At 40.5% G+C, this 14,812-nt stretch overlaps 1 protein-coding gene across 6 annotated transcripts; it reads right to left on the reverse strand.

Moving 5' to 3' along the window:
• Positions 1 to 478: 478 nt before the first annotated feature.
• LOC110014564 (LIM domain and actin-binding protein 1) lies at positions 479 to 13,563 on the reverse strand. 6 transcript variants are annotated; one of them, XM_023950195.1, is made up of 10 exons: positions 13,470 to 13,561; positions 11,535 to 11,663; positions 11,388 to 11,466; positions 10,930 to 11,286; positions 10,178 to 10,256; positions 8,475 to 8,620; positions 7,739 to 7,786; positions 2,415 to 2,545; positions 1,018 to 1,190; positions 479 to 941 (listed from the first exon to the last, which is right to left on the reverse strand). In XM_023950195.1, exons 2-9 carry the CDS (start codon positions 11,660 to 11,662, stop codon positions 1,022 to 1,024), a joined length of 1,137 nt encoding a protein of 378 aa, XP_023805963.1. In that variant the 5' UTR covers position 11,663; positions 13,470 to 13,561; the 3' UTR covers positions 479 to 941; positions 1,018 to 1,021. The 6 variants fall into 6 exon arrangements, with proteins under 6 accessions (XP_023805963.1, XP_023805962.1, XP_023805958.1 ...); XM_023950194.1 differs by having other exon boundaries at positions 479 to 938; positions 13,470 to 13,560; XM_023950190.1 differs by lacking the exons at positions 479 to 941; positions 1,018 to 1,190; positions 2,415 to 2,545 and adding an exon at positions 2,644 to 7,364 and having other exon boundaries at positions 13,470 to 13,563.
• Positions 13,564 to 14,812: the final 1,249 nt, after the last annotated feature.

The following is a 14,812-nucleotide window of genomic DNA, read 5'->3' on the forward strand; positions in this document are numbered from 1 at the left end:
TGATTGTCTAATATCCTCATTTCTAACAGTCATCCTGCGCACAAGGAGTGCACACTTAGCACTTGAACAGCATTAACCGACTCTCTGTGCAAGGGTTTGCGGGGGTTGAAACAATGAATAATTTGTACCTACGTCTCACCTTTACTGTTAGGCATTCACTACGACCTGTCGTCCACAGCATGCCTGTAGAAAAAATGAACACTTTCTCTCTACAGGCTCCACGACTCTTTTTTGTACAGGTTTGCTCATTTTTCACTCGCAGACAGCCTGTATCTATTCATAAAGGCAGTTGTGACTGAAGCATAAGATGTCTCCACAAAAGATCATTACAGTTGTGTAAAAAAAAAAAAAGAAGTGAAGTGGAACTTGTTTACTTAACTCATTCCTTTAACTTTGTTAGTTTAAAACTGTGAAACATGTAGAATTCTTCTTCTGACCGACTTTAATACAATTTGGACAAAAAAAACGAAAAACGTTATTTGGTCAAACTTGCTTTTTATTTTATTTTCTTATAGTCCTCAGTCAAATTTCACAGTGTTGCCTCATCCCTCCACAGATTTCCTGGATTTGGGACAAATAAAGCTTTGCATGCATTTTTATTTTTCATTGAATTTAAGATATAACATCAAAAAAAAAAAACATTTCCTAAAATTCCCAATAAAAAACATTTATATTCAGATTCATATTTTTTTCATACTGGTTAAAATAAACCTAAAAAAAATATTTTGGGTGTTGGAGTCATATGAAATTGAAACCAACAGAAGTACACCTTATTTGTTTAAACGCACAAAATGTGAAGATTAAATGTGTAAGCTTTACAGTTCTTAAAAGTTCCTGGGACTTAGCTGTAATGAAATAGTTGAGCATTAATTATGAAAAGACAAAAGCAGAAATTGGACAGGACGATGCGAGTGTCTTCCTGATCCCAATCGCCTCATCTGCTGAGGACAACAATGAAACTCAGCATGCAGTCACAAATGTGAAGGTAAAGGTTACAATATTATTGCCTTTACTCACGTTTCTATGCCTCAGATTCATCCGGGACTCCGATGGCTCCGTTCCTCAAAGTCCAGCGGGTTTTGTGCTGAGTGTGTCCAAAGCCTTCATCGTAATTCCCCTTTTCTTTGAACAGTTGTTGGTAGTGAAAAATGCAGTAGAATTCTCCATTTAAGGGAGCGAAACTGTACATGCTACAAACGAGGATGTCAGAAACACTTTATTTGGAAAGAACCACAACTTTCAGGTCGATTTGATGCTTCACATTTCTCAGATAGAATAGCTTCTGTTGAAATCAATACATTGATTGGAGATAGTGCAAATGTATGTTAGATCATTCTTTTTGATCCATTTATTATATTATGAGTAAAAATCAAAGGTGTCTGTAAGAAAATACCAGGAGGACATGCTAATAATACACCGTTCTGTTCCTTAAAGTTGCAAATCAGAGGATCCATCTTAAATATGTGAGCTGTCTATTAACAATGTGAACCTGCAAGCTCAGCAGGGAACATTTTAGCTTAATGAAAGGTATCGTTAAAGGGTAACTTTGTTCTTAAAAGAAACGTTTGCGTGATTCCGTAATATATTCCTATTTATATAGGAGGATTCCCATTCTTTAAGTAAATGAAAGTGAAAAGTAAGTTTGTAGTTGAAGGAAGCAGAATTTCTTATCTGTAAAAACATGAAATGTGTCTGAAAACTCTTTTTGGTAACTTTGCCATTAATATTGAAAATTGCTACTTTCTTGATTTAAAATCAATTTCGAAAATATCTGTTTACACTTAACAGCTGGTTGGTTGCTTTTGAAGAGACTTTTACAGCTTAACAAAAACACATCTAACCTTAATAATTTCAAATCACCAAAACTGAGTTTAACCACGGATGATATGTCAAAGCTAAGTTTTTATTCTTTATTTAATTTAAAGTCCTTTCCTCTTGTATATTACTTTCTGTGTTGAAGTGTAAGTAATAAAATCCTATAAAATCTTTTATTTTATTTTAATAAAGTTGCTGACCTTCTCTTAAAAGAAGATTATAAACACAGATTTATTTCATAAATCATTTGAGGTGTTTCATAGAATAGCACACTCTATTCAAACCATGAAATGGTTTGGGGGATATGAGTAGAACAACATAATATGTGAGCTGTTTAAAAAAAAATCAAGTCATCACTATATTCATATAGTTTAAAAAAAATTGTAAATTGTAAATGTATTTCAGATTTGGTGATTATTGTGTCCAGCAATTTTTTTTGAAAAAGTTGTAATTCATTTTTATAGATTGCAATATTGTTTTGCAAAAAACAGATAATAAAGGCCTTAATTAACAAATGATTAACCCTAAATCATACACATTTGCAAAATCAGAATTTCACTGATTTGTGTAAAGATTTCCTGAATCTAGTTTTATCCCACCTTAGTTTTTTCTTGCACTTTTTACAGCAGAAGCAGGTTTTGTGGAAAATATATTTGTCCGCAGTGATTTTTTCCATCTGATAAACGGGTTTCTGACAGGCAGAGCACATCTCATGAGAGGCCAATTGGAACTGATAAGGAAAAGAACAAGACAATGAATAAGATGAGATGAAATGGGGGGGGGGAGATCTTTTTTTTTACTCCAAAAACACACAAATCAAAGACATTGGAAACAATAAAATCATTTTTAAAATAAATAGATTTAAGTCATATTTAAAGAATACAATTAAGTAAGATTCTGCCAATAAATCTGGGAGATGTTACATAACATGAATAATAATACATGAATAAAACACCAGTTTATTAAACACTTGAGTACTGTATAAATATGCAAAACACTGCAGATAGAAGTTGTTACTTGGGTTTAAAGGTAGTGATCTGGCTGACTGGCAGCTGAAATTCAGGATAGGTGGAAACTTCTTGCTTGGATGGACTGAAAACTGCCTTACTTGTGGCTTTTATGGTTTCTGGCTCAGTAGCCATGACAATTTTGGAGGAGTAACAGCGGTTTCCTGAGCCATCCATTTTTTCCTGATTTTCTTTTGGTCTTCCAGTGATGCCATTCCCGTCACTATCAGTTTGCACTTCCAGCACACTGACCTCTCGATCAGAGATTAGCATTTCAGGTTTTTGCCCACTTTGAATGCTGTTCATTCTTTTGCCCTGTGTGGGGCTGTTGCACATTAGCGTCTTTGTTGTTTGAAATTTCTCCTCTTTTGCATTCTGCTGACAGGTGGGGCACATTCTGGTTTTCTGTGGCTCCGACTTTGTAGCTTCTGACTGAATAGCGATGTGTGAAGGTGTAGATGGAAGACTTGGTTGTTGGGATGCAGAGGCGGTTTCTGTGGCAGCTGGGATTTCTCTGGTGATGCAACTTTCTTGTGCTCCCTGTGGCTCCATGCTGCCTGGGTGAATGGTAATTTGAGTGATATTACCAGCAGGAGATGCTTTTTGCCCAAAAGATTCCTTTAAAAGATACGACAAACTTGCAATGTCTGAGTCAGATTTTAGGGTGGACACTGAGTAAAGTGCCTTCCTGATGGCGTCTTCTATGTCCAAAAGTCTTGCAATCGTCTGCTCTTTTAGATGAATGATTTCTGCACTAGCTCGCTCAAGATCGCCATAAACATGTGCCATTGGGGAAGTGCTGTCAGTTTTCTCCTGCGGTATGGGCGACTTTTTGCCTTTGTTCTCGGTGTCTCTGTTTTTTTCTGTTCTTTTGTCAGACCTCACAGCCCAGTCAGGGACATTCTCGAATGCTCTCCTCAGGATCTTGACATCGACCTCGCTTGTGTCCTTTTCTATTTCTTCAACCCGGCTGAGGATGCTCTGCAGCTGCTCTTGCTTTTGCAAGTTGTCACAAATTTCCATGGCAGCTGTTATGTTCTCTCTGACGATCTTATCCATGTGGATGGAGAGCCTTTCATGGCAGTCCTCCTCCATTTGGATTTCTTCTGTCTTTTCTCTAGTTTCAATGTTGTCTTCTTGCTTCATCTCCTTCTCCTGCTTGTCTTTCCTTATTTCTGTCAGTCTACAAGTGTCAGAGGGTGGGTCCACATAACTTTGCACTGGCTTTGAGTTGTCATCTGCATTGCTAACTTTGTGTTTTCTTGTTTTATCCTCATTCTGTAATATTTTGAGTCTTATGGGTTTTGGTGGAGCAGTCCTCATGGAAAGGTCCTTTTTCTCACCTAAATCTTGAATTGACTCCTTTAAATCTGCCTGGTTTTTATCAGTTTTATTCCTGTTATCTCTTCCTGTTGCATTCTTGGAACCATGCCTTTCCACTGCTGCACTCACCTCTGGTTGTCCAGTTGTACTAGAATTATCTGTTTGGTTGCTTTCTAAAGTGATAGCTGAACTTTGAACATGATCTCCTTTGGTTTGTAGTAACATCTCCACAGATTTATTATTATCCTCATGGCTTTGATGTTCCGTTGATCTTTCATTTGGTTTACATTGTTTATTTTGATCTAAAACTAACATCTCTGGTGGTTGAGGAGATTGAAACATTGGTTCTTTGCTTCTTACATTTTTAGTTTGGGTTTCTTCAGGCTTCTTTAAGGCAATTGACTGATCCTGCTTGACCTTAAAGTGTTCAGGTTTGGGCGGGATGGTTGGTTTTGGACCAGTGGATCTTTCAGATTTTCTTGAGGCAGCATTTGTTTGTCCTTTAATTTTGTATTCAGTGCCATGTGGGGAGTTGTCTACTAACCCTTCTTGACTTAGTGGTGGTTGAGCTAATTTAGAATCAGTCACATTACTTACTTTTTCATTTTCTGGCTTTTGATTGGACAGTTTTTGCGGTTTTCCTTGACTAGGTTTGTAAGAGCTTCTGTAAATCATGGCTGCCCTAAAATCTCCTCTCGTGACATTAATGTTGGACCTTTCCAAGGATTCCAACGCTGCTTGCATTTTTCCCTGAAGACCACCTTCCTGTTCCTCGTCCAGTGCAGGTGACACCCGTGAACTGCTTGCTAAGGCCATGCCAGCTTGAAAATCTTGTTTTAGGATCACATCGTTGTCGTGATCCTTTTCATTTCTAGCCTCACAGATTTGCACATTTTCCAACTTTTTGTCTTCGTGTCCTGTCTCTGTCATTTCATCTTGTCCTGTGATAATGTTTGATGCTGGTAAGCATTCAGGGGAGCCTGCTTCAGTACACGACTCCACTTTTTGCCCTACATCTCGAGGTAAATTAGCTTCTCTGCCTAAAGGCTCCACATCTGCTTTATTGGAGATAAATGGGATTTTTTGTGTTTCTTGCAGAGATTGATATAACAATTTGGCTTCATGTGTGGCCTGTTGGAGGTCATACATGGCAGCCTGGAGAGTGGAAACCTGGTAAGTGGTCTCTACCTCTTTAGCTGGATGGACATTGTCATCAACCTGCTCTATAAACTGTGGCACAACTGAGTGACATGGTTCCTCTTGTGCAAGGTTTCCATCGTCTTCAGTGTTGGATTCTGTACAAGATTGAATTTTTGCAAATGATAAATTAGAAACATAGGAAGATTGAAAATTAGTGTCCTGAATATTGGTTTTGTCTTTAGAAAAAATGCTTTTTAGTCTCTTAATATCCACTGGGACCCATTCTGTGTTACTTTCAACAGCCTGTTCTCCTCCTGGTCCAGTCTGATCTCTATCATCTCCTGCTAGCTTCTGGTTTTCAGAACATTCTTCTTGCTGACCAGCAGACTCAGCCTGAAGAGTTTTCAAATACTCAAAGTCACCCTTTTCGATGCAATCCTTGAACAGTTTTACATTCCCCTTTACTCCATACCTGTCTAACTCAGCATCTCTAAATGTTTCTTGGGGGGCATCAATGGTTTCCATGCTCTCTTTGTCTGACCCTACCGCTTGTGGAGGGCTGTAACTCTTCACATCTTGCTCGTCAAAGTATTTGTAGAGGGAGTAAAGAATAACTTCTGTAAAGTTGCTTACATTTTCCTGAATGATTAATCCTTTCCTCAGAGAGTTGTCTTGATTGAGGATGTCCTCAACAAGCTGAACCACGTTGGCAGTTTTGAACTCTGTGTCTTTGTTAGCACAGAACTGATGCTGATGGTGAGGAACATCCACCGCCATGGTCTGCATGCATCCCTCGCTATCCTCCTTTAGGTAAGTAATCTGAGGCTTCAGGTTAGTTCGTGGTAGCAGTTGAAGGATGAGGTTTTGGGCACCACCTTCCGTCACGTCATTGTAGTTGATCTGAGGTCCACTATCTAATAATAGGAATTTAGCTCTTTTGGCCTTCATTGTTTCGTTCACCTCAATAATGGCGCCAGATGAGTGTATGGCTTTTATATGGTAAAGGAAACTCAGAGTTTCTTTAATGTTCTCCACCAGAGTCTCAGCATCCTCCTTGTTTTGGTGTCTGATCTTGTCAAACGGCATTGATTCAAACAGATTGGTTCTGTTCTTGACATTGACGATCAGCCTGTCGTCTGCTGCTACGCTCTCGTGATTCAGACTTTCTGGTTCTCGCTCAAAGGATTTCTCCTTTTCAATGTTTCCTGAGATGAATGGGTTGTTTGAAAAAAGAACAGCACTTGTTTTTATCATCTTCCCGTGGTTTCCAGGATCAGAAATACTCTCTTGCTCACTGAGTGTTGCACCACTACACACCACTTCACTACTAGAGAGGCCTGTTCTTTGAGAGACTGCATCATTACTCGACACCTGAAGCTGTACTTCTATGTTTTTGCTGCTACTTTTGTCACTGCTGTGTTCCCTCTCTTTGCGTTCAGACTGCTTGTTTTGCTTCTCAAGTATACTTCCCTCGTCTCTAAACATAGAAACTTTCCCCTGAGGCCGATCTTGGTTTGACCTAGATATACTTTTGGACTGATTCTCAAATATCCTTCTAGAGGCTTGAACATCTTTCCTTTTCAGCTCTTCCTCACTGTCTGTTTTTCGGCTTAGATTTGCATTAGATGATTTATCGTCTTCCAGGGCCTCTTCTACTCTCTCAATTTGTAGCTCCTTTGGTTCCTTTAAAACGGCCATTGCTTTGTTAAAATCACATCTTTCCACCCCTCCCTGAGCCATCTGGATCTTGGGGGTGGAAGGAAATGCTTTGTCACTGAGTGCACGGTTCTCAAATATCAGGCGTCTTGAAAGGACCTCTCCCTCATATCCAGTTTCACCAGCTGCCACCTTCTCTGAGCTCAAAACCTCAGCAAACTCCTCATCCACAATATTATCAAGCATCTTCAGCTCTGGGTGAGTGTGCTTCAGGAGCCTTCTCAGCTCACATTTCTGCCGTTGTTTGTACAACATTTCCCTGGAAAGTTGGGAGTGCTGTAAATGCTCAGAGGATGCTTCAGTAAGGTCCTCCGCCTCTGCTTGGTGGTAGTCATCTTGGCTTTTTTGGGAGTCTTCTTCCATCTTAGAAGAACAAAGCATTGCTTTTAATGTTTTCTTCTCTTCTGACCGTTCAATAAAAACCATGCTCCAGAGTGGACACACTTACAAGAGCCAAAACATGCCTGAAGACTTCCACAATCCAGGTGTGAATGGGTTAGCTGAACTCCTGAAGCTGAAGCTGAAGCTGAGCAGCAACTACAACCTCTTTTAGTTATGTAGGCCTTTTATGGAGATTTTATTCCACAAATGCAAATTAATACCTGTTTTACAAAAGCACTTTTGTTGCACTTATTTTGGTTTTTGTTAGGCGTGATGTAACAATGCAGACCAAAATAGCATGGAAGAGTTCCAACAATAACATCTTCATGCAAAAATCCAGGAGCATTCTGCCTTACCTTGGTTAGTTTGGCTCTTTTTTCAGAGGAAAATGTCTGCTGCTGTTCCTGCATGAAAAACAGGGGGTTTTAGCTTCACAGCATTGCACAGCAGCATGCCGTTTTGAAATGCTGTTGTAAATGTTGAATGCCTGTGGAAAATCTAGAGATTCATTCAAATTTTTAACCCACTTTTGCAAATTTCTTACAGTTACATCTGACAAAAATACAATTAAGTCCTACTAGAATAGCTCAATCCTGTGATGCACTTCTGTGAGCCTATCTGGATATCTTTTTTGATCACCACGTCCAATTAAATCCACATTAAACTCATTACCAGAAAGACGCTCCATTAGATCTCATACATTTCCCGTCTTTATCATTTTTGTAATATTTACATGATGCATGATCCTAAATGAGATGGCATTTTTCCTTGTCATTGTTAAGTTTGATTTATGGTGAGTCATTTTTGGCTCATTGAAGACGAATTATGGATCATTGCATTAGGTTTACTAAAAAGTGTTGTGTGGTCTGCACTTTAAGGTGGCTAAATTAAATTCATATTGAATATTTATATATATATATTTTACATTTTACTGAGTGGAATATATATATATATATATTTATATATATATATACATTTCTTAGAATTGTAATCACACTTTTTAGCTGTAAAAACCAAAACCTAACTTAAATTATTAATCGTTGTAAAATGAAAAAAGTAAAAAATATAAAAATGAGTAGGTTTCGTGGTTACCAGTTTGGAAAGTTTGCGTGCCGAGTCCTGAGTTGCCACTTTAGACATATAAAGTGCAGAAATGGCTCTGACTGAGACTGACACGATGTCCTTGGTATGGATAACGGTGTTATCTCTCTGCTCTGCAAATAGTTTCCTCTTTTCCTCTGCAAAGACAACAAATCGATAAACTACACACTTTAAATCTGATAGTTCTATGTGTGTTAATTGGAGTTTAGTAAAATAAAACTGTATATTTCAATCCTTTCAATCTCAGGCCACAAATTCACTGTTTCTGCATGTGCACTGCATCACTTTCAACATTTTAAAACACCTTTAATGATATATATTCCTTATGTTAGTCTCTTTACAAGCTGAGGAATTGTTTTAATAAACACTGAAATCTAGTGAAAAAGCCATCAGTCTTTAAAGAGCGTTTTTGTTAAAGTCTTAGATCCTCGTCACTAAACCTTTTGTGCAAAGGTATCAATTTGCATTTCTAGTAATAGCACGTCCTGAGGTGCTTTTAACAGTTGTCATGTGGTTGAGTTATAAATGTGTGCTTGTGAAGCAGCAGGAAAGATACCCGAGTCCACTGACACATACTGACAATTAAAGAGCACACAAGTCCCTACAGCTACAGTTGACTAAGCAAAGAACAGCCAAGGTAAATAGACGAGGATCTTAAAATTATTTGCATAATTAAAGCCATGAAACTGTTGTAAATGAGAAAAAAATGCAGCAATTTGAAGAAGGCACATCTGAATCTAATTCTGACACCATCAGAGAAAAATGTTTTAAAACTTTCAAGAAATATTTCTCCGTTTTTACACGTCTGTAGAAACTATCAGTCATTGTAAATTAAACATTTACACTACATTTTGTACAAAACACTGTAGGTTTCAGAGAGTATGCAGGCTTTCATGAATAAATGCAGTTTCTTACACACAGTCTCATTCAAAATGCAAATCTCTACTCACCGATGATGAATTATTCCCGATCTCTTACCCCCTGCATTTCTAGTATCCTCACGTTCTTGTGAAATAAGTCCAATTTTCAGTTTGTTTGGTTCCCTCTGAGCGTCTTGGCTACTCCGTCTTTCTGCCTCATCGGTGCCCCAGAGACAGTTGACCCTTTAACCCCCCCCCCGCCTGCTCCTCTTTTGCAGGGATTGTAGCATGGCTGCTATTTCTGTCCCACTCTGAAGTGGCTTTCAGTGCCCACACCAGGCTGAGTCAATCACAGCTCTGTGCACAGTCACCAAGCTCTTATGTCCTGTCTTCCGCTTTCATTCATGAGGAACAGAACCTGCGCGGATCCATCTTCTTTTCATGGTTTTAAGGAATACAGTGCTGAATAGTTAAAGACACTGATGTTTGAGGATATTTACACGCATTACTTCCTCCTTTTGGGCCTTCTGTGCAGCATTTGTTTGCTTTGCTAACCGGATTGTGACCTAAATTTGGGAATGGGAGAAATCCCTCTGTGCCTTTTTCACTTTGTATTTTATCACTTTATCACTGAAGTGTTGATTATTCAACAAAATTTAAAACATTTATCTTTTAAATCAATATAAATGTGCACTTTCAACATCAGAAAAAAAAAAAAAAAAACTACCCCATGCTCCTTTAGTTCATTTCCCAGCTTTTCTGTGCTGGAGATGGAGCTTCACTATAAAGCAGCCTTTGGTGAATGCCACTGATCTGCTGTTGTGTCAAACTCACCAGCTTGAGAAACTGCCATTTTTTCAAAATCAATCCCCCCTATGGTCCTCCTCTTCTCTGCCTGGGTCTGACTCCCCACCTGAGCAGAAAGATGACAAACAGCTGCCGACTGTCTTTCCATGTGATGCTGTATTTCGGGGCTCAGTGTTTCAGTAGAAATGGAATTCATGATACAATCTTTTGGGAGCTTTGTCAAACTTTTGATTTTAGACAGACAGCCACATTTGTACAAGAAAAAGACTCTTAGCTAGATCACAAAGAAAACTATAAATTGATCATTTTTAGATGAAAAATAAAAATTACAAAGGACTAAATAAATTAGATAAACTGAGTTAATTAAAGAGCAAAAGTAATGTGCTTTCTTTGACTTTGATCAAAAAGGCTGAGCTCATTTTTTTGAATGTTAGGCCTTAAGCATAAGGTGGCTCTGACCTAAATAACTGAGCTGTGGAGGTCAGACAGAAACATCCCAGACTGGGGCTGATCCCAAAAAAGCGGCAAAATGTTTTGACTTTGTCTAAAATCTAGTCAAAACTTATACCACAAGTGTGGTTCAAGTAACCTTAAACATGTGTATCTCATGGATTTGAATGAATGTAAGTGAAAATATGCCACTAATAGGTTTGTGAAAACTTTGAAACATTCTTAAAACTACAAATATCTGTCTAAAAACATGCTAAACCTCAGATTTCTCCTCAAAAGGTGTATAGACAAAATGTACTTCAGAGCTAATGAAATATATATTTTTTTACCTTCTCGGTCTCATGATGTTCTTTTGCATCATATTTGAGGTGGTTTTCAGTGAGTAGTTTCTTCCCCTCTGTAGGGCTCACCATGTCCTCGGCCTCTCCATTCATCACTGGCGTCTCCGCCATGCCATTTGGCGTGGCGCTTGCAGGAGGGAAACTGCTCCTTGCTCTGGTTTTTGCAGCTCCCTTGGGTTCAAACACAGCCTTCAGGGCCTCAATGGAGCCGCTGCTGTTTTGAAGGCTTCCCACGGATTTACTGCGGGTCAAACTGGGCTGGGCTCCACTTGGTTTTCTCTCCTCGTTTCTCCTCAGCAGAAACTCCAAGCTGGTTTCTCTGCTTAGTTGTGGAGATGGTATCCCCTAAAAACAAATAAAAACAAAATGGGAAGACGGTGCATGCATGAATGAAGGGGATTTGGTCCCATCTATAAACACCTTGAAGGTGTGGTCGCCTCTCTTACTTTCGGCTTTGTCGCTCCTGGGGTGCTGTGTCTTGAAGTTGCTTTGATTCCTGAACTTGCCCTCACTGAGGTTTGATACCTGTGTGAAACATTTGCTCACACTGAATAAATGTTGGATTTTTGTTTTTGTGTCGCAGGTTGACCTACCTGGCCACCAGCTCAGACACAGACGCCAGCTTGTCCCGCAGTCCTGTGTCAGTCCTGGTGGGTTTATCACTGGAGGAGGGGATGCTCCTCATAGATTGGGTTCGTCTCAGGTCATTCTTCCAATCCATGCTGAGATTACAGCATAAAACAAGAGTGTGAGTAATCAGGAGACGTCCCCTTAGTGCCCTACCCGCCAATTTTAACCGCACCCCCCTTAGTACACACACCCCTCCCCCCTCAATATATACATCCCAACATAAACACACACACATGCACACACACACTCTCTCAAACACACATACACGCACACACATTTTGCAAGGAAGGTGGGACCTAGGACCATCTGTCCCCTGCCTCTTCCCTGGTGGGGGGTACGGGCCCCTTTGCAACGGCGGCTGTGTCCCCGGGGTGCTGGCTTCCTGGGCCCGGCGGTGCTCTCTCCGCGCGGTGGGGGGGTTCACATTACATCTGAGCCGGGGGTGTTCGTGTCCCTGGGGGGTGGGTTCTGGTCCTTGCTCCTGAGTGCTGGGCCCCGCCAAATTTCCAACTGTGGCCGAGCCTGGTCGGGCCATATTTACAACACCCCTTGTGGGCCCTCTTTTTTCCCCGGGGTTCCCCCCTCCTGGGCGGGGGCGGCGGGCCCCTGCCTCGCTCCTCCCTGGACCAACCGTTGGCCGGGCGGATGGCTGCCTGGAGTGCGGAGTGGGTCTCCCTTGGGGGGTCCTGGCCCGTACCTGGGGTTGGGGCGGGGGGATGCCCGGAACTCCTGGGTGGTGGTGGGGTGCTCGTCTGGGGCTGTGGGCGTCCTTCTCCGGTGGGGCCCTGCGTTGGGTTCTCCCGGCGCGGCGGGGGGGCTGCTCTCCTGGTTGGGCTGGGGCGGCGCCCTCTTTCCCTCCGTGCCTCCCTGCTCTCTGGCTCTGGGGGCCTTGCGGCGGCCCTGCTGGCCCTGGCCTGGGTGGCGGGCTTGGTCGCCCGGGCGGCGGTTGTTCCCTGCCGGTTCCCGTGTGGTGTTGGGGGGAATCCGGCTGCCGCTGCTGGTGCGGTGGGGGTCTTGGGGTGGGGATGGCTGGGCACTCTCCCTCCTTCTTTTCACGTTCCACCATCCATTTTAGAAGAACATAAACACTCACCTGAGCACAGGTGTCAGCTCAACAGACTGAATGACTGAAATATTTCACACTAGTTGGTTTTAAGGCATAAGTATGCGTGTGAACACTATCTGTTTTGTGTACATGTCGACAGGTGGACATTTTTGCAACTAACAGGTGTGTTTATAACATTTGAGTGTGTGTGTGGACAGGCTCCGCCCTTTTTTTTTTGTTTTTTTTTTACATTTGAACCTTACCATAATGATTAACAACCAGTAAACTTGTTGCTTTATGCTGCTTCATGGTCTTATCCCCCTTCCCCTCCTATTATCACCCCCTACCCCCCCTCTCTCTAACGTCCCTCTTTCTTCTTCCCCTCTTTCCTTTTCCGTCCGGTCCAACACCAAAGATTTTCAGACATGTTTGAAATTAATAAAGTTTGGCCTCAATTACAAAAGGGGTTTATTCAGACATACCTTTGGTTTGTCTGAAGATTAATAACCCCTCTTGTTAAAGTAAAATATGTCCAACCCAAGAGGCCCTCAGCTCTCATCTGTCTGCCTAGCTGTTGGACAGGACAAGTTAAAAAAAAACAAAACAAAACAAGAGTTTATAGGAAATAACAATCACCAAACATGATAACAGACAAAAGAAACATTTGGCCAGCGTTCAGTTTCGTATGATTCCTGCGTCTTTTTCTTTCATTTTACAACCTTTAGCAAAATGTAATCTTAATTTTCGCCAATCTACATTATAAACACCACTAACTAAACATGATATCATGCTGTTAGGCTGCATAGCGCGAGATTCTGTTAGAATTAAAGCAGATTTTGCATAGAGAAGTTACCTGGTCAGTGTCTGGTTGCTGTGATAAGCAAAGGTACTTCCGCAGCATCACAAGGTCTGCGCACTGGGTGAGCAAAGTCCCTCTTCTTCCTCATTACAGCCCATTGTTTCAAAGGCTTTTATAGGTGCCAAACAACAGGAGAGCCCATAAATCCTACATTCTGGTTCGTAAGACATCTTGCATTATTAATGGATCTAAAAGGGGACAAATCAAAAGATTTCTATGCAGCAGAGTCCAGACTTTTGATTGTAATATGTCTGCAATGATTATTGTGTTTTGTGGTTGTTCAGTTTGAAAGAGAATCATTTGATTTGAGGTCAAACCTCAAAGGTAATTACTCAATCTTTGTGCAGGAGATAACCATCCATTAAGACAAAATGAGATTAAATTCATTGATCCTGAGTGCAGGCTGGTCACTGTAGCACTTTGGTTCAATATAGACACTGGAGCAAAGAGTAAAGCACAGTCAAAGTGTGTAATGAGTTCAATAGCATGCCACTTCAGTGCTTGGAGAGGGTTTTTGCACGCTCAGTTTTAGCTTGATACTGATTAACAGGCATGCCAGTTACAGATTTACAATTTCATATAAAACGGTTGACAGAAGCTCATTTTTAGTGTAGATGTTCAAAGTTTGCACTGTAGTATCTTCGTTAAACTGTGTCTAAATTGCCTACAAAAACATGCTGATTTTTAAAATTTTGTTAGAAACCTCTTTAGTTAATGACTAACCTTCGAAAATGATTGGATTCAGTTATTTTGGATCTTTTCTAAAAAGACAAACGCTAATTAACCGTAAATGTAGAGTCAAATTTTAGTTAAGAAGTCTGGCTTAACTGCCAGGACACTTGTATGTGTTATTTTTATGCTCTCAGAGTTTTCAGGAGCCAAAGTTTAATCTGAAAAATGACATTTATACTCGCCAGCTAAGATAGGAAAACAGCGGCCGTGAGGCATAGCAGCAGCATCAGCACTTTTAGAAATTTTTGTGCTCAAAATAGTATTTTTGGCTACAAAGTGAGCTGTTGTCACTTATAATAACAATCTGGAACACATTACGGGAAACAGAAAGAAAGGTTAAAGGAGCTTCCCTTTGCATCACACTTCTTCTTTCTATTTCTCTGAGGGTTTCTAAAAATAAGACTATTTTTGAAGAAGTTTAGCTCTGCAGATATTCCAGCGTGTCTTCAAGGGTGTTTTTTTCTTGTAACACCAATGGTAATCCATAGAAGTATTATTTTATTCATTATTCTATTTTGCTCATTAGTCTAAAAAAAATTAGGGTTTAACGACGCTTTTTAATTGTTTTGCCACGTGGAGGCAGTGAAACTCACCAGCAGGTTTTT

The sequence above is a fragment of the Oryzias latipes genome, chromosome 20 (genome assembly GCF_002234675.1).
Source record: "Oryzias latipes chromosome 20, ASM223467v1".
Taxonomy (NCBI): Eukaryota; Metazoa; Chordata; class Actinopteri; order Beloniformes; family Adrianichthyidae; genus Oryzias; species Oryzias latipes.